Here is a 20,547-nt window from a genome sequence, read left to right as displayed (position 1 = left end):
TCCCTAACTCCTGCAAACCACTAATCCTTTTACTCTTTGCCTTTTACATAATGTGATAGTTTTTCCTTTTACAGAATATCATATAGCTAGAATTATACAGTATGTAGGCTTTTCAGATTGGCTTCTTTCACTTAGCAATATGCATTTAAGATTCCTCCATGTCTTTTCATGGTTTGATAGCTTATTTCTTTTCAGTGCTGAATAACATTCCATCGTCTAGATGTACCACAGTTTATTTATCCATTAACCTACTAAAGGACATCTTGATTGCTTCCAAGTTTTGGCAAGTATAAATAAAGATGCTGTAAACATCCATGTGCAGGTTTTTGTATGGACATTACTCCTTTGTGTAAATACTAAGGAGCACAGTTGTTGGATAGATATGGTAAGAGTATGTTTAGTTTTTTGAAAAACTATAAGCTGCCTTCCAAAGTGGCTACACCATTTTGCATTTCCAGTAGCAGTGAATGAGAATTCCTGTTGCTCCACATCCTTATCAACATTTGGTGTTTTCAGTTTGGCTGTTCTAATTGGCGTATAGTCAGATCTCGTTTTTATTTGCAGTTCTCTAATGACATACCGTTGAGGATCTTTTCATATGCCTATTGCCATCTGTATGTCTTCTTTGGTGAGGTTTGCAGGTTCTTTCCCCATTTTTTTTTTTAATTGGTTTGTTTTCTTACAGTTGAGTTTTTAGAGTTCTTTCTATATTTTGGTTAACACTTCTTTATCAGATTTGTCTTTGGAGATATTTTCTATTTCCAATCTGTAGCTTGTTTTTCAATCTCTTGACAGACTAGTTTTTAATTTTAATGAAGTCTAGCTTCTCAGTTATTTTTTGTGGATCATGCCTTTGGTGTTGTATCTAAAAAGTATTTACTATATCAAAGATATTATGTATTCTTGGAGAATTGACTCTTTATCATTATGTAGTGCCCCTCTTTCCCTGGTAACTTCCCTTGCTCTGAAGTCTGCTTTGTCTGAAATTAATACAGTTATTCTAGCTTTCTATCGATTAGTGTTAGCATGGTCTATCTTTCTATCCATTTACTTTTAGTCTGTATTTGTCTTTATATTTAAAGTGAGTTTCTTATAGACATTGTATAGTGGGTCTTCTATTTTGATTCACTCTAATAGTCTCTCTCTCTCTCTCTCTCTTTAATCTTATTTATTTATTCATGAGAGACACAGAGAAAGAGAGAGAGGCAGAGACACAGGCAGAGGGAGAAGCAGGCTCCATGCAGGGAGCCTGATATGGGACTTGATCCCAGGACCCCAGGATCATGCCCTGGGCTAAAGGCAGGAGCTAAACTGCTGAGCCACCCAAGGCATCTCTAATAGTCTCTTTTAATTGTTGTATTTTGACTATTGATATTGAAAGTGATTATTGATATTGCTGAATTAATATCTACCGTAAGTTTTTACTGTTTTTATTCATTAACAATTTTCTTTGTTCCTGTTTTGTTCTCTTTTCCCACCTTTTGTGGTTTTAATTGGACATTTTATATGCTTCTACTTTCCCTTCTTTCTTAGCATCTCTTTCTTTACCTTTTTTAATGGTTGTCCTACAGTTTGCAATATACAATTTATAACTAATGTAAATCCACTTTACAATTACACTATACAGCTTTACATGTAATATAAGTATCTTATAATACAGTAGACCCACCTTATCTGTGGTTTCACTGTCTGTGGCTTCAGTTACCCACAGTTAACCACAGTATGGAAGTGGATGATCCTCTTCTGAAGTATTGTCAGAAGGTCATTATTAGCCTAACGCTAAGTAAGGTCATAATGCCTGTGTCATTCACCTCACTTCATCTCATCCTGTAAATATTTTACTGTCTTACATCATCATCATAAGAAGGGTGAGTATAGTTACAATAAGATATTTTGAGAGAGGGAGGGAGTGAGAGAGAGAGAGAGAGAGCCCACTTTCACATAACTCATATTGTTATAATCTATTTAATATTAGTTATTGTTGCTAATCTCTTACTATGCCTCACTTATAGGTTAAACTTTATCATACATATATATGTATAGGAAAAGAATAGTTTATAAATAGTTTGGTACTATTCATGGTTTTAGGTATTCACTGGGAGTCATGAAACATCTGCCCCTCAGATAAAGGGGTACTACTTTAACAAAATACTGCTCATTTCTTCTGTCTTGTATTCCCTTGTATCATTCCTGTCGTTCATTTCACTTATACATAGGCATACATAAGCATGCATATGTACACATACATGTGCACACACAGAAGCATCAATAATTGTTGCTATTTTCAAGAAATTTGTTAGATCAATTAATAAGATAAAAGTATTTTATGTACATATTCCTTCTCTAATGCTATTTCTTATTTTATGCACATCCATATATAATTATCCTTCTCTCTAAGGACCTTTTATTAATATTATTAAGATTATTTTATTAATATTGTTAATATTATTTTCAATATTATTTTCTACTGGTAACAGATTCCTTCAATTTTTGTTGGTCTGAGAAAATCTTTATTATTGGTGGATAATTTCACAGTATTTGGAATTCTAGGTTGGTGGAGTTTTTTTCCTCAATATTTAAAAAATTTCATTCTACTTCTTTGTGCTTACATGGTTTTTGAGGAAAATTTGGATATAATTCTTATCTTTGCTTACATATAAATAAGCTATATTTTTCCTCTGGCTTCTATCAATTTTTTAAAAAATCTTTATTTTTTCATTTTCTGCCATTTGAATATGATATACCTTGGTGTCGTCTTTTGGGGATGGGGTTGGTATTCATCCTCCTTGGTGTTCTCTGAACTTCTTGGTTTTATTTCCTATGTTAATTCGGAGGAAATTCTGTCATTATTGCTTCAAATATCTCTCTTATTCCTTTCTTTTATTTTCCTTCTGGTATTTATTTCCATTACCTGTATGTTGCACCATTTGTAATTATCCCATAATTTCTGGATATTCTGTTCTGTGTGTTTTTCTCTTTATATTTTAATTTTTGAAGTTTCTGTTGATGTATCTTTAAAGATTATTTCTTCATCCATGTCTAGTTTGCTAATGGGCCTACACTCTCACCAGCAATATCTGTGATCTTGTTTCTCCATGCCCTCACCAGCATTTGAGTGTTGTTACTATTTTTTATTTTCACCATTCTGATAGTATTGTTTTCTCATTGGAGTTTTAATTTGCATCTCTCCAGTGGCTGAACATATGTTTTCATGTGTTTGCTTTCCACATGTGTAGCCTCTTTATTCTGTTTGTGTCTTTTGCCCATTGTGTAATTGGACTCTTTGTATCCTGTTGTTGAGTTTTGAGGGTTCTTTATATACTTTAGATACTAGTCCTTTGTTCGGTATGTCGTTTGGAAATATTTTTTTTTTCTTTTTCGTAGCTTGTATTTTCATCCTCTTAGAAATAGTCTTTTGCAGAGCTTTGGAGTTTTAATGATTTCCAGTGAATCATTTTTTCCTTTTGCAGATGTTGCTTTTGGGGTCAAGTGTAAGAATTTGTTAACTAATCCTAGACTGTGAAGATTTTATCCTGTTTTTTCTTAAAGTTTTAAACTTTTGCATTTTACATGTAAGTCTATGTATAGTTTTAATTAATTTTGTATGAGGTGTGAGACTTGGATCAAGGTTAATATTTGGCCTATAAATGTCTAATTACTCAAGCTCCACTTATTAAAAAGGCTTTCCTTCCTCTGTACCTTTGTTAGTTGGAAATAATTGTGTGGGTCTCTTTCTGAGTTCTTTGTTATTTTCCAGGTATATGTGTGTCTGTTCTTTGCTAATTCTATACCGTTGATTCCTATACCTTTATAATAGGCTTTGAAATTGGGTATATTGATTTTTCTCTCATTTTACTGTTGTGTTTCAAAAATGTTTTAACTATAATAGTTCCTTTGCCTTTCCTTATAAATTTTGGAATAATCTTCTTTATCTACAAAAAGTCTTGCAGGGATTTTGATAGAATTGCACTAACCTGTATATAAATTTGAGAAAACTGTGTTGAGTGTTCCATTTCAGGAAATGATATGTTTCTCCATTTTATTTAGAAATTTGATTTTTATCATCCATGTTACATGGTTTTAAGCATAAAATTCCTGTACATTATTTGTTAGATTTTCAGCTGCATATTTAATGTTATTTTTAAATTTTGGTATCCATGTTGATATTCTGTTTATTCTGTATCCTGTGACCATGATCTTACTAGTTTTAGGATTTGTCTTAAAGATTATTTGGGATTTCCTATATAGTCGTGCATTTGCGAATAAAGAAAGCTCTTTTGTTTTCCTTTTTTTTTTTTTGATACATTTGTCTTTAATTTTTCTATTGCATTAGCTATGATATGTAGGACTATAGTAAATATGAATGGTAATGGACATCTTTGGCTTGTTCTTGAATTTAGAGGGGAAAATAGTCCTTCACTATTAATCATAATTTTAGCTGTGGTTTTATAGATGATTTTTATCAAATTTAAGTTCCCCTCTATTCCTATATTTCTGAGATTTTTTTTTTAATCATGAATGATTATTGAAACTTTTTCAAACACTTTTTGGCATTTATTGATATAATATGTGATTTTTTTTTTCTTTAACCTGATAATGTGGTGCATTACTGTTTGGCTTTCAAATACTGAATTAGCCATGTATTCCTGAAATAAACCCCACTTAGCTATGTGGTATAGTTCTTTTTATATTCACTGAATTCTGTTTGCTAATATTTTGTTAAAGAGTATATATTCATTAGGGATATTGGCCTGCAGTTTTCTCTTCTTTTATACTATCTGTCTGGTTTTGTATCAAGGTAATACTATGTTCATAGAATTAATTGATAAGTGTTACATCTTCTTTCTTTGAAAGAAATTAGAATTATTGTTAATTCTTCTTTAGATATTGGTAGAATTCTTCTATGAAACTGTCACCCTGGAGATGTCTTTTTTGGGGAATTTTTTTTTAGTTATAATTTTTTTAAAGATTTTATTTGAGAAAGAGTGAGAGCACAAGCATGGGGAGTAGCAGGCAGAGGGAGAAGCAGGCTCCCCATTGAGCAGAGAGCCCAATATAGGCCTCGATCTCAGGATCCTGGGATCATAACCTGGCTGAAGGTAGACACTTAACCAACTGAGCCACTGGGTGCACCAGGGAGGTTTTAAGATTTTATGAATTCAAGTTCTTAAATAGTTATAGGGATATCTTGTAACTTATATGAGTGATTTGTAGAAGTTTGTGCTTTTCAAGGAATTGAGTGAACCCTTTTGTCTAAGCTCAAACATGTTAAGTATGTATGTGTAAAGTTTTTCATAGTATTCTTTTATTATCCTTTTGATGTCCTCAGTGTTTGTAGTAATATCCTCTGTTTCATTCCTAGTATTGATTAATTTGTCATTTTTTGTCTTTCTTGCCAGAAGTTTGTTATGTTGATTTTTTTTAAAAAGATCATCTTTTAGTTTCAGTATTTTATAGTTTTCACTTTTATCCCTTATTATTGCCTTCCTTCAGTTTGCTTTGGATTTATTTTGTTCTCCTTTTTTAGTTTACTAGGTAAAAGCTTAAATTATTCACTTGAGACTTCCTTTTTTTCTAATATATTGCTATTTTTAATGCTGTTTTTCTGTCAGTGCTGCTTTAACTGTGTCCCACAAATTTTGGTATATTGCATTTTCATTTCTTGTAGTTTAATTTATTTTAAAAATTTCCCTTGAGACTTCCTTTTTGACTCATGAATTATTTAGAAGTTCGTTTTAGATCTTTTACCTTTCTGTTTTTCTGGTTTGGTTGTATTGTTGACATTGTTTGGCTGACAGTGTGTATTCTGCTCTTATTATGTGGAGTGTTAGAAATGTGGATTAGATCCTACTGGTTGATGGTGTTTTGAGTTAGTTTATATCCTTGTTAATATTTTGTCTATTTGTATTGAGTGTTCAGAGAAGTCTTCAGCTGTAACTGTGAATTTACATTTTTCTCCTGTTGGTTTTATCATCTTTTTCCTCATATGTTCTGCAACTCTCTTGCTTTATGAATATAAATTTATGATTGTTGCGTGTTCTTAGTGGTTTGACTCTTTTATCATTATGTAAGTTTCTCACTCTCCCTGGTAGTTTTCTTTGCTTTGAGATCTATTTTCTAGTATTAATATAACCACTCTACTTTCCTTAGATTCATAGTGTCTTTTCCATTCTTTTAATTTTGATCTGTTTACATTGTTATATTTGAAATGAATTTTTTATAGATAGCAGATAGCTAGATTTTATTTTCAAATCAACTTTACTGAGTTTTTGTGTTATAACTGGTATATTTAGGCCATTTATATTTAATGTAGTTATTGATATGTTAGGGCTTAAGTTTATTTTTTGCTACTGTTTGTTTTTGTGTATCTTTTTCACTTCTCTGGGTTTTCTTTTCCCCTGCTTTGCTGAGGGTTGCTTGAACATTTTTTAAAGTTCCATTTTGGTTTATTTATAGAATTTTGAGTCTCTTTTTATAGTATTTTTTTATTAGTCCTTCTAGGTACCACACTGTATATAAATAACTTACCACAGTCTGCTGGTGTTTTCATTTTGCTAATTCGACTGAAATATAGAAACTTTGCCTTTTCATCCCTTTATTAATCCTCTGTCTATAATATTATTGTGTTAATATTATTCTACATATATTAAGGATCACATTAGACAGTGTTATCATTTTTGCATCAACTGTCAAACATAAAACTCAGAAGGAGAAGGAAAGTCTATTGTATTTGTCTATTTTGCTTATTGAGTTCTTTTCTTCCTTCCAGATATTCCAAGGTTCCTTCTTTTATTATTTCATTTCACCATAGAGAACTTCTCTTAAGCAGTTTTGGAATAGGTCTGTGGATGACAAATTATTTTAGTTTCACTTCATCTTAGAGTGTCCAAGTTTCCTCTTCATCCTTGAAGGATATTTTCACTGGGTATAGGATTCTTTTTTTTTTTTTTTTTTTTAAGATTTTTTTCTTTCATTTGACAGAGTGAGCACAAGCAAGGAGAACAGCAAGTAGAGGGAGAAGGAGAGAGGGAAATAGACCTCCCAGGGAGCAGGGAGCCCAACTCATGGCTTGATCTCAGGACCCCATGATCATGGCCTGAGCCAAAGGCAGACACTTAACCAACTAGGCCACCCACATGTTCCTTGGTAGAGGATTCCGAGATGATACTTCTTTTCTTCTAATACTTGAAAAATGTAGGTGCTAATTTCTTCTAGACAACTTCCATGGCTTATGATAAGGAATCTACTGTTACTTGAATTGCTTGCTTCTTTTATGTTAATTTCTCTGTTACTGCTTTTAATTGTTTTCTTTTTCCTTAGGTTTCATAAGATGGGCTATTGATATATCTTGTTGATCACTTTGGATTTATCCTTTCTAGGGTTTGGTCAGCTTCTTCAGTCTGTAAATTTTTTTTTTCCAAATCTGGGAAGTTTTCAGCCATTACTTCTTTTTCAGCCTCACCTCATGTTTGTTTTTCCTTCCAGAATTCTGATTGATATGATTATTAAATCTTTCGTTATATTTCCTCAGTTCCTGGAATCTCTGTTTATTTTTTCCCCTCCAGTTTTTTTTTTTCATTGTTCAGATTGTTTTAAATTCCAGTTAACCAGTTACTTCCTTGTGTCCTCCATTCTGCTGTTGAACCTATTTTTTTTGTTTGTGTATTTTTTTCTTTTTTAATTGAAATACAAGTTAGTAAACATATAGTGTAGTAGTGGTTTCAGGAGTAGAATTTAGTGAGTCATCACTTATATATAACACCTAGTACTCATCCCAACAAGTATCCTCTTAATACCTGTCAGCCTTTAGCCTATCCCCCCACTTACCTCCTCTCCAGCAACCCTTAGTTTGTTGTCTCTCATGGTTTGCTTCCCTATTTTTGTCTTGTTTTTCTTTTTTTTTCCCCGTGTTCATCAATTTTGTTTCTTAAATTACACAAATGAATGAAATCATACAATATCTGTCTTTCTCTGACAGACTTATTTCACTTAGCATAATGCATTCTAGCTTCATCCACCTTGTTGCAGGATTTCATTCTTTTTGATGGCTCAGTAATACTCCATTGTATATACACTACTACTTCTTTATCCATCCCTTGGTTCATAAACATTTGGACTCTTTCCATAATTTGGCTATTGTCCATAGGATTTTTATGAACATTGGGGTATGTGAGCCTCTTCGAATCAGCACTTTTGTCCCTTTGGATAAATACCTAGTAGTGCAATTGCTGGGTCATAGGGTAGTTACATTTTTAACTTTTTGAGGAATCTCCATACCATTTTCCAGAGTGGCTATACCAGTTTGCATTCCCAACAGTGTAAGAGAGTTCCCCTTTCTCCTCATTCTAGCCAACATCTGTTGTTTCCTGTGGTGTTAATTTTAGCCATTCTGACTGGTGTGAGGTAGTATCTCATTGTGGTTTTTATTTGTATTTCCCTGATGATGAGCAGTGTTGAGCACTTTCATGTGTCTGTTGGCCATTTGTATGTCTTCTCTGGGGAAATGTCTGTTCATATCTTCTGCCCATTTCTTAACTGGATTATTTATTTTTTGGGTATTGATTTTGATGAGTTCTTTATACATTCTGGACACTATACTTTTATCCAATATATCATTTGCAAATATTTTCTTCCATTCTGTAGGCTGCCGTTTAGTTTTGTTGTTTCCTTTGCTGTGCAAAAGTGTTTTATTTAGATGAATTCCAATAGTTTTGCCTTTGTTTCCCTTGTTTCCAGCTACGTGTCTAGTAATAAGTTGCTGAGGCCGAGGTCAAAGAGTTGCTGCTTATGTTCTCCTCTAGGATTTTGATAGTTTCCTATGTCAGATTTAGGTCTTTCATCCATTTTGAGTTTATCTTTGTGCATGGTGTAAGAAAGTGGTCTTAGTTTCATTCTTTTGCATGTCATGGTCCAGTTTACCCAACACCAATTGTTGAAGAGATTATCTTTTTCTCATTGGATATTCTTTCCTGCTTTGTTGAAGATCAATTGACTGTAGAGTTGAGAGCCCATCTTTGGGTTCTCTCTTCTGTTCCATTGATCTATGTGTCTGTTTTTCTGCCAGTGTCATTCTGTCTTGATGATCACAAGACATCACTTGTCATTCTGTCGTGATGATCACAAGACACAAACTTTGTAATACAGTTTGAAGTCTGAGACTGTGATGCCTCCAGCATTGATTTTCTTTTTCAGGATTGCTTTGGCTATTTGGGGTCTTTGTGATTCCATACAAATTTTAGGATTGAAAAAAAAAAATTTTAGGATTGTTTTTTCTAGGTCTATGAAAAACATTCGTGTTACTTTTACTGGTGTTAAACTGTGAATTTCGGTAGTATAGACATTTTAACAATATTTATTCTTACAATCCATGAACATGGAATATTTTTCCATTTCTTTGTGACTTCTTCAGTGTCTTCCATTGGTGTACTATAGTTTTCAGAGTACAGATCTTTGATCTGTTTGGTTAAATTTATTCTTAGGTATCTTCTGGTTTTGGTGAAGTTGTAGATAGGATTGATCCCTTCATTTCTCTTTCTGCTGCTTCATTATCAGTGTATAGAAATGCAACAAATTCTCTACATTGATTTTATATCCTGGACTTTGCTGAATTCATATTTTAGTTGTAGCAATATTTGAGTGGAGTCTTGTGGATTTTCTACGTAGAGTATCATATCATCTGCGAAGAGTGCAAGTTTGGCTTCTTCCTTGCCAACTTGAATGCTTTTTATTTCTTTCTGTTACCTACCGAGGCTAGGACTTCCAGTACTAGGTTGAACAATAGTGGTGACAGTGGGCATCCCTATCATGGTCCTGACCTTGGGGAAAAAGCTCTCAGTTTTTCCCCATTGAGGATGGTATTTGCTGTGGATCTTTTGTATATGGCCTTTATGATGTTGAGGTATGTTCCTTCTATCCCTACTGTCTTGAGGGTTTTTGTCAAGAAAAGATGCTGTATTTTTTCAAATGCTTTTTCTGCATAAATTTAGAGGATCATATGGTTCTTATCCTTTCTTTTATTAATGTGATATATCATGTTGATTGTTTGACAGATATTAAATCACCCCTGCAGCCCAGGAATAAATCCAACTTGGTCGTGGTGAATAATCCCTTTAATGTACTGTTGGATTCAATTAGCTAGTAAACCCATCTGTTTTTAATTTGGTTAATGTATTTTCAGTTATAAAATTTCCATTTGGTTCCTTATGTTTTCTTTAGTAAGACTTTTATTTCTTTGATGAGGTTTTCTATTTTTCATTTTTTTAAAAAAAATGCATAATTACTAATTTTATCATTGCTGCTTTAAAATATTTGTCAGATAATTCTTAAATCTTTGTGCCATTTGTGTTGGCAATTACTGATTTTCATTCAGTTTGAGATCTTCCAGGTTCTTTGTGTGATTAGTGATTTTTATTGAAAACTGGACATTTTGGTATTCTGTTATAAGACTCTCGGTCTCACGGGGATCCCTGGGTGGCGCAGCGGTTTAGCGCCTGCCTTTGGCCCAGGGCGCGATCCTGGAGACCCGGGATCGAATCCCACATCGGGCTCTCGGTCCATGGAGCCTGCTTCTCCCTCTGCCTGTGTCTCTGCCTCTCTCTCTCTCTCTCTCTGTGACTATCATACATAAATAAAAAAATTAAAAAAAAAAAAAAAAGACTCTCGGTCTCTGTTTTATCTGACTTTCTTTTGACACTGCTCTTGCAGAGGAAATACAGGTTGGCTTCTCTTTATTGCCTAGTGAAGTAGAAGTCCAGATTCCCCACTAGGCCTCTACTGATACCTCCCTAACTGGGAGGGATGGGAATATCTAATTACTACCCCACACATCGCCTTCATGGACACCTTGTAACTGCCTGGTTGAGGGTAGAAGTGTAAGCTCTCCTTGGAATTTTGCTCATCTAGGTGGGTGTTAGATCATCTAGATATTTGGTGGGATATTTGGTTGGATTGTGGCTTTGTCTAAAAGTTTTTTGTTTTGGGCACCTCAGTAGCTTAGTTGGTTAAGCCCCTGACTCTTCATTTCAGCTCAGGGTTCTGAGATCGAGCTCCACATCAGGCTTAGCATAGGTGTGAAGCCTGCTTTAGATTCTCTTTCTCCCTCTATGCCTCCCTCTCCATCCCTCACTCTCTTTCTCTCTCTCTCTAAATAAAATTTTAGGGCAGCCCGGGTGGCTCAGTGGTTTAGCGCCGCCTTCAGTCCGGGGTGTGATCCTGGAGACCCAGGATCGAGTCCCACGCCGGGCTCCCTGCATGAAGCCTGCTTCTCCCTCTGCCTGTGTCTCTGCCTCTCTTTCTGTGTGTCTGTCATGAGTAAATAAATAAAATCTTAAAAAAAAAATCTAAATAAAATTTTTAAAAACGTTTTTGGTCTTGCAAGGCTGCTCTTTTCCTAGCCTTTGGCTAGAGAGAACAAGCTTATGTTGGGTCTTTCTTGTCTGCATTTTCCAGGTTGTCAGCTTTTTCAACTCTAAGTCTGAGAAATGTGAGGCATCAACAAACTTCTAGAATTTCTAATATTTTCTTCTATTTTTATACCAAAGTTTTAGAACACATACATATGTATTATCTTTTCCTAATGATTGTAAAAACTTAGTTTTTTTTTTTATTTGAATATAGTCGATGCACAGTGTTAACATTAGTTTTGGGTATACAACATACTGGTTCAAATTTTCTATACGTATGCTCTGCTCATCATGAAGTATAAGTACCAGCTGTCACTCTATAACACTATTACAGCATCATTGACTATATTCCCTGTGCTGTGCCTTGATTAGTGTGACTTATTCCTTCTATAACTGGAAGCTTGTATCTCCCACTCCCCTTCACCCATCTTGCCCTTCTTTTCACCTCTCTTCCCTCTGGCAACCATCAGCTTATTCTCTATATTTAAAGGTTGATTTTGCTTTTTGTTTGTTTATTCCTTTTTTTTTTTTTAAGATTCCATATAGCATTTAAATCACAGTCTTTCTCAGTCTGACTTCACTTAGCATAATACTCTTTAGGTCCATCCATGTTGTCACAAAAGGCAAAATCTCATCTGTTTTTTTGGCAGCATAATATTCCATTGTGTGTGTGTGTATGTATGTATGTATATGTATATGTGTATATATGTATATAAACACACACACCACATCTTATCCAGTTACCTGTTAATGGACACTTAGGTTGCTTCCATATTTCGGCTCTTGTAAATTAATGCTGCAATAAACAAAGAAGTATACACATCTTCTTTTTTTCTTTTTAAAGATTTTATATATTTATTCATGAGAGACACACAGAGAGAGGCAGAGACACAGGAAGAGGGAAAAGCAGGCTCCATGCAGGGAGTCTGATGTGGGACTCAGATCCTGGGTCTCCAGGATCACGTCCTGGGCTGAAGGTGGCACTAAACCGCTGAGCCATCTGGGCTGCCCTACACATCTTTTCAAATTAATGTTTTTGTTTTGTTTGAGTAAATAACTAATAGAATTACTGGGTAGTGTGGTATTTCTTTTTTGCATTTTTTGAGAAACCTCTATACTGTTTTCCACAGTGGCTATACCACCTTACATTTCTACCAATAGTATATAAGTATTCCTTTTTCAAATTTAAAGTTTATTGGCCATATATTTAAATTAGATTGCATTTGTTATGCCACTCACCACCGAAACATTGTGCCTTTTGATACCCATAAAATCTCAATATATCTCTCTAATATTAATGTATTATTATTATTGTTACTATAATTAGGGAGGCAGTGGAGGAGGGCAGAGAATGAGAGAATTTCAAGCAGGCTCCACACCCAGTGTGGATCCTGACACAGGGCTTGATCTCACAATCTCACAACCCTGAGATCATGACCTGAGCTGAGATCAAGAGACACTTAACTGAGCTACCCATGTGCCCATATCTCTCTAATTTTAATATATTGAAATTCTAAAGCAAATACTTGTTACCTATATTTAAGCTACTTCTGAGTCTAGTTCATGCACTCTCATCTGTAAAATGATTTTCCTTTACTTGGTTCTTAATATATATATGGAATATCATAAAAGCCTATATTATTTTAGAAGTATTTATGTCAGTATTTCAGTTTTGCCCATTGTCTTGTTTTAGTTTATTCATCATGAGAATTATCCATGATTCTAACCTAGTGTCTTGTTCTTCTGCAATTGTTAAAAGTTATCAAAATTACTGTGATGGTTATGATCATAGTGAGCTATAAAACAGGAAGGCCTTAGGTGATCACTTTATAAGCCAACACTGTAAGATATACCCAAACGAGCCATTTGTCAGTAATGGTGGAGGTGTGTGAAGAACCTATAGTGTCTCTGCTCCTTTGATTTGTATGTGCCAGAAACATATCATGATCTTATGTTCTTAAACATTTTCAAATTGAATCTTGACTCAATTCTCCTAATTTTGTTCTTAGAAAATTACATCTCCAATTTCTTAATTCTTGTAGGCTGCTCATTTCTTTTAGGAAAAGTCATAAATAATTTAGAAAAGTTGATTATAAAATTACTTCTTTTTAATCTTGCATATTTCTAACCCATTTTTTAATTAGAAAAAATCGACATTTTTAATTTCTATATTTGATTGTCGTATTTGAAATATATCATGGATATAAGTAAATATATTAAGATGGTACATATTTTTGACAGCATTCAACCATGACATCAACATTGAGGAGATTGGGTGAAGACATATTCAAAGGAGTAGTAACTAAGGGAATTCAGGATAATTCTTTAGAACATTCAGTGGAGAATAAACCAAAGACAGCTGCTTTCTTTAAAAGCTCCAATTTACCATTGAGATTTTTATCAACTTTAATTGTTCTCAAAACAGTCACTCAAGGTAAGCTTTCACATGTGCTTATGATATAGTTTTTCATAAACAGAAGGGAATTCTACGTAATGAAATAATTCTTACATAGCCAAATATGTTTTCCATTTTTATTTATTATTTATTTATTTTTTAAAGATTTTATTAATTTATTCATGATAGACACAGAATGAGAGAGAGGCAAAGACACAGCAGAGGGAGAAGCAGGCTCCATGCAGGGAGCCCGATGTGGGACTCAATACCACTTCTGTGCAGTAGAGTATTGGACATGCTGACCATCTTCAGTGAGTCATTAAAAAAAAAAGATGAATGTCCAGTAGGAATACAGAAAACTATTCGTTCATGGATACTCTGTATAAATTGAGGACATTCAATGAAACTAGCTAAGAAATTTATTGAACATCATATGCTGGGTTCTGAATATTTATCTCTCCTGCAAAATTCATATGGTGAAATGCTGACCCCTAAAGATGATGGTAATACTAGTTGGGGCCTTTAGGAGGTGCTTAGATCGTGAGGGTGGAGCCCTCATGAATGGGATTACTGCCCTTATAAAAGAATCTCCACAGAGATCTCTAGCTCTTACACCTTGTGAGGACACAGTGAGAAAGAAGGTACAGGCTGTGAACCAGAAAGAGGGTCTTCACCATACTAGCGACCATACTGGCAACTTTGTCTTGGACTTCACCAACTCCAGAACTGTGAGCAAAAAAATTCCTGTTGTGTGTGAGCTACACAGTCTCTGATATTTGTTATAGTAGCCTGATAAAATTTGTGTTTCAGAAAATGAGCTTCAAAGAAATTCACAGTCTGTTGACTTTCAATATTATCATTACTATCTATGACTACCTATGGCTGTATATCATGACTACTATGAATATCACTAACAGCAATAATATATGTAAAGAAATCTTGTTAATATAAGTAAAGCAAAGAGTGTAAAATTTGGATATAAATCTAGTATGGTATCTGTAAACTTCATTTCTTTGTGAAATATAATAGGGCATAAATAAAGATATTCTCCCTCTCCCTCTGCCCCTTCTTCCACTTGGATTTGCTCACATGTGCTCTCTCTAAGAATAAATAAAATCTTAAAAAAAAAAGAAGATCTGGGTAAATAATAGATGAATGGACAGGGTAATAAAGATTATTGCTGAGATTAAATGACAGAAATAAAGGACTTTTTAGGGTGGGGGAGGGCAGAGGGGGAGAGAATCTCAAGCAGGCTCCATGATGCAAGGCTTAATCTCACAACCCTGAAACAATTGTAACATTATACATCAACTGTATTTTTGTTTAAAAAATAAAAATAAAATTTTAAAGTTAAATTGAAATAGTCATGATATATAATAAAAATAAGTACTTCTAAAACATTAAAGTCGGGCAATAGGAATATTAAGTCCAGAAATGACACAATTTGCACTTAATATATACATATTGAATTAGTGAATTGGTTGCTTTCTTATGTAAATCACTTTTTGAAGAAAGAATTATAGGACAGTTCTTGCTTTCAAAGTCCTTAGAGTCTTTTGGGTAAGTAGGTTGTAAATATTTTTCTGCTTCATCTTATTATTGATACAGAAGTTTAAATAATGTGCTTCTGGTTAAAGAGAGATGATAAAAATTAGTTCTGGTGGTATAATTAGGAGATCAGGAGAGGATTTAGTATAAGGAGTTAGGATTTGAGCTGGACTATCAGGGATGTGTAGGATTTTATAGGCAGAAAATAAAGAAGGCCATTCCTGAAGGAACAGTATGAGCCAGAGTTTGGAATTATGTAAGAGCATGGCATGCGAGACGAACAGTGAGTTATTCAACAGAATAACACGTGGTACAGTCACAAGCTGCTCCTCAAATGGTGTTATCAACCTCTCAAAGCACATTACTTTTATCTTCTTTTAAAAACATACAAATTATATCATAACACTTTTTAAAATATATATATTTATTTTAGAGAGCAAGCCAGGATTGGTGCAGAGGGAGAAGAAGGGAATCCCAAGGAGACTCCCTGCTAAGCTCAGAGCCCGACACAGGGCTCCATCTCACCACTCTGATATCATGACCTGAGCCAAAATTAAGAGTCAGTCGTGATCCCGGGGTCCTGGGATCAAGTCCCACGTTAGGAGGCCTATATCTCTGCCCCTCTCTCTGTGTCTCTCATGAATAAATAAATAAAATCTTAAAAAAAAATTACCACCCATGATCCTCTCCTAATTTTGATTAACAAAGCATATAAAGCAATAATATGGTTCTCTAAAGTTGTAAAACCATTCCTAATTTGCCATTTATGACAAACACATCTGTGATTAGTTTTCATTCAATTCACTGTTATGGCCTTCAGTTAAAAATGTTTGAGAAATTTGGGAGTAACTAAAACTTAATAATGCCAGTACTTTAATTTCATTACTAGTGGGCTTTATGAATCTATAAAACTTGAATACACTTTTATGCAATATTTCCGAAACGTATTTAACTTCCAAATCCTTTTTGGAAAAGTGATATGCAGCACTAATTATCTGCAAAGAACAATTTGGGAAATGCTGTCTTTCAGTTTATGAGGCAAAATTGTAATACCTTATGAAGGTTCATATTACCCTGAGGAACACTTTCAGGGAGAGAAAATTAATGTTAAAAAAGGTGAATGGACGAAAGGTGAAATTCACATTGGTATCAAATTCTAGAGCTAATGAACTGATCCTTCTTGACCTTGTGTTTTCTGCCTTCATTGTCAGGTGCTCTAGAGGTTCAGTAAGCTGAGGGTTGAAAGACAGCTGGTGGACCTTAGTTTATAGTCTCTTGGGATGGAGCAAAGCCAGCCAAGTAAAAGAACAGAAAAGAAAAAAGACATGTGTTAAATACAATTAAGGGAAATAATTAAAAGTATAGAGAAAAATAAAAGTTAGATATATTGTCTTACGTGCTGCAGCAAATTTGGAAAAACTAAAATTTCATACATAAAAACTCTTAGAGTAACAGACTTGTCTTAACTCTGGTAAGAAATAAAAAACAAAAACAAAAACAAAAACTCTGGTAAGAAGATATTTCCTATTTATAAAAAGAAAAGTATACATTACAAGATTGATAAATTTATTATAAAAAGTAAAGAGGAAATAGATAAATGTTAGGTAATATTAAATACTCAGTAACCTAAATAAATATATTTGTAAGATAATACCTGATTTCCATTAAATAGACAGTGCAAATAGGTTGTTCAAAAACATAATACTTGGTATAAATTTGACACTATAATGCTAAGCCCTTTATAGATTGTCTCTGAATATTATTATTCCTATATTAGTGGTTAATAGTTTACGGAAGTTAGATAATTGTGTCAAGGCCACACAGCCAGTATTTGACAGAGTCTGGTTCAGCTCGCCTCTATCCATATCTAGAGCCCACCCTCTTGACCCTATTGTGTGACTTCCTAAGAGCTGGTACTCCTGAGATAATGAAAGAAATAATAATAAATACTTACATAGCATTTCCTGTGTTATGGGCCAAGCACTTTATGTGTACCATCTCATTTAATTCTTTTTTTTTTTAATTTTATTTATTTATTTATTTATGATAGTCATACAGAGAGAGAGAGAGAGAGAGAGGCAGAGACACAGGCAGAGGGAGAAGCAGGCTCCATGCACCGGGAGCCCGACGTGGGATTCGATCCCGGGTCTCCAGGATCACGCCCTGGGCCAAAGGCAGGCGCCAAACCGCTGCGCCACCCAGGGATCCCTCATTTAATTCTTATAACAAGGTTATAAAATGTCATTAACATCTCAATTTTATAAATGAGGAAATTGAGGCATAGAGAGGTTAAGTCTGCACTCTTAGTCACTGTGCTACACTGATTCTCTGAAATAAAATTTAACTGTAAGGTATAGTCTTATATCCATTACACTCACAAAAATAAAGTAATTGAATATAATGCCAACTAAAAGTCTTTACTGATAAAATTCATGTATTTTCCAACTATAATACAATATTTTGATATTCAGTATTTCAAGTTATAATGCAATAGTTCACTTCTAAGATTAATATATAATATTTACCAAAACTATCTTTAGAAATGTGGCGTTTTTTTTTAAAGTTCTTATTTTAATTCCATTAGTTAACATACAGTGTTATGTAACTTTTGGGGTACAATAGAGTGATTCAGCATTTCCATGTGTCATCCATTGCTCATCATGACAAGTGCCCTCCTTAATCCCCATCACCTATTTCACTCTATCCCCACCCCTCTACCACCTCCCCTCTAGTAACCGCTGGTAACTTTGTGCTGTCTAGTTCAGAGTTGAAACAAGTACAATTTTGATTGTGTTGTAGCTTACAGGAACCACCAAAATGCTTACAGGAACCACCAAAATATATCATAACCTTTAATAAGATTTACTCTGCTGTCTAATAATGACAAAGGATAAATAATTGACAAACCCACAATTGGAATAGTGAAAGAAATAAGTTCTTGCACTGTTGTTGACATTTTTCTAATCATTCATTTGGTTTTTTCAAATTTATTCCCCACAGTAACCTTATGAGGTAGATGATGATGTCATTTTTACAAAAGAGCAAATTGAGGGTCAGGCATTCGTAGGGGACCTAGATCTTTTCTTGACCCTAAATATTCAGAGCTTTAACAGTGTCATCATGAGGAGAGTAGGATATTATATGTTATTAGCAATTTTAAGTATGTAGGTGTGGCAGTCAATGTAAAAATATTTTAATTAATAAAACCTTCAGTATGTACATACTAATTTGATCTATGTAAAGATATGAGAACTGAAAGATAAGAATCTTATCTAGGGATCCCTGGGTGGCGCAGTGGTTTGGCGCTTGCCTTTGGCCCAGGGCGCGATCCTGGAGACCCGGGATCGAATCCCACGTCAGGCTCCCGGTGCATGGAGCCTGCTTCTCCCTCTGCCTATGTCTCTGCCTCTCTCTCTCTCTCTCTGTGACTATCATAAATAAATAAAAATTAAAAAAAAATTAAAAAAAAAAAAAAAGAATCTTATCTGATAGTATTGTTTTAGGGACAGATTTCTTGTCTTTCTCATTAGACTCTCTCCCCTGTTTAGTTGTGTGCATCGGCCAGTTGTGCTGTCCTGCTCCTGCAACACTTGGCCCCCAACTTACGCAGACTTATATATTTATAAATTATGTATTTATTTATACTTGAGGCCTGTAGAAATGTAGGAATTATTGTCATTCTCAGATAGCAGGAACAATGTAGTATTAAGAACTTCAGTTTCACAGTCAGATAACTAAGGATGTGACATTGGGCAGGTCCCTTCTTTTCTGTGTTTCACCACATTTTTTTTGAAGATTAAATTAGAATTAATGTGAAAGTTTAGAAAAGAATGTGACATATAGTAAGCACTAGCTTCTATCATTATCATAAACATTATTATTTATTTTATTTAACTTCTAAGAGTTGATTTTACTTGCGATCAGAGTTGAGGTCTCTTAGGCTGCGTTGGATTTCTATTGTTTCATAATAAACCACCAAACATTTGTTGCTTAAGACAACAACCAGTTTTGGTAAAATTGGTAACTCAAATTTCTTAAAATACTCTCTTAGAAGTTAAATTGGTCTTGATTTTTAGAAAATCTTCACTAGTAGAGAAATGAAAATAAGAATATGATTCTTTTACTTCTCCCTAAAAGGTAAGTCAACTTAAAAAAAAAAATCACCAAATACCGTCTCCCCCTCCCCAAGTTAATAAGGGACAATTTTTTAAGTTTATAAATTTGCTGTATCACATGGCATTTAGCTTATTTAATCTCATAATATATTTATGAGAAGTGAAGTAATCTGTGTCAAATACAGCAGGTGGCACTGGATAAACACTTTTCTGTGAAGAATTGAGTTCAGAATTAATGTATATACTCTTCTACTGATTTTCTGCTAAATAAGGATAAGTTCCTAATGAGGTAAACCTGAACAGAATCCAGCAGCTTTGCTTACCCTAACACTCGTTTGCAATGTTTTATTTAATCACAAAAAGTAAGTGTAATAGTAGCAGTGTTCCTTGAACTAAATTCTACCAAAAGTAAGAATAGAATATACTATAAATTGAGGCACAGATTTTAATTTCTCAAAATTCTTTCATATGTATTTTAATATGTGTTTATGCATTTCAATTCTTTCATAGGTATTTCACACCAGTTATTTTCAGCTACTCATTCTTAATAGGTTTTTAAATGAAATGCAACACATCAACCAGAAGATAGTAAATTTTAATGGAGGTGACTCTGTCATATTTTCAGTCTTTCAAAGTACTCTCAAGGCTTCTTTAAACAGAAATCTCAGTAGAAAAATTAGCTCACTACTATTTGAACAGCACAAACACTTTTTTTTTAATTCCTTTCGATAGTATATTGAAGGAGTTTAGGAAACTGGAGTATTCTTGTACAATTAAAAGCACATTGTAAAATTGTTGTAAGACTACTGATTTGGGTTTACTGTATTGAAGTGTAACAATTTAAGTATCTTAATATCTCACTTGCATTGATTCTGGTTAAATTAATGCTTCTCAATCCTGGCTTTAAGCTTCCCAATCATCTTTAAGAGAGTTCCAGGGACTCTAATCTAATGGATTCCATCATAACATTGGCCTTGGCAAAACCTTGCTGCATTAATGGCAGATATATCACAAAAGGTAATACACCAGAGCACATCTAGTTCTTTGAAGTTGTCTTTTGAATGGCTGTTTGATTTTTTTTTAATTT

At 34.0% G+C, this 20,547-nt stretch overlaps 1 protein-coding gene across 8 annotated transcripts in view; it reads left to right on the top strand.

Annotated features, from left to right (window-relative positions):
- CCDC138 (coiled-coil domain containing 138) overlaps positions 1–20,547 on the top strand; it is a 99,048-nt gene that overhangs the window by 58,336 nt on the left and 20,165 nt on the right. For all 8 annotated transcript variants that reach the window (XM_072742876.1, XM_026010901.2, XM_072742877.1 and 5 more), the window contains one exon: positions 13,644–13,836. In XM_072742876.1, the coding sequence (XP_072598977.1) occupies positions 13,644–13,836 (193 nt within the window). The remainder of the gene's footprint in view (positions 1–13,643; positions 13,837–20,547) is intronic.

Source organism: Vulpes vulpes, chromosome 16, assembly GCF_048418805.1.
Source record: "Vulpes vulpes isolate BD-2025 chromosome 16, VulVul3, whole genome shotgun sequence".
NCBI lineage: Eukaryota > Metazoa > Chordata > Mammalia > Carnivora > Canidae > Vulpes > Vulpes vulpes.
Note: the sequence above shows the minus strand (reverse complement) of the source record. Positions and strands in the feature narration are given on the sequence as shown.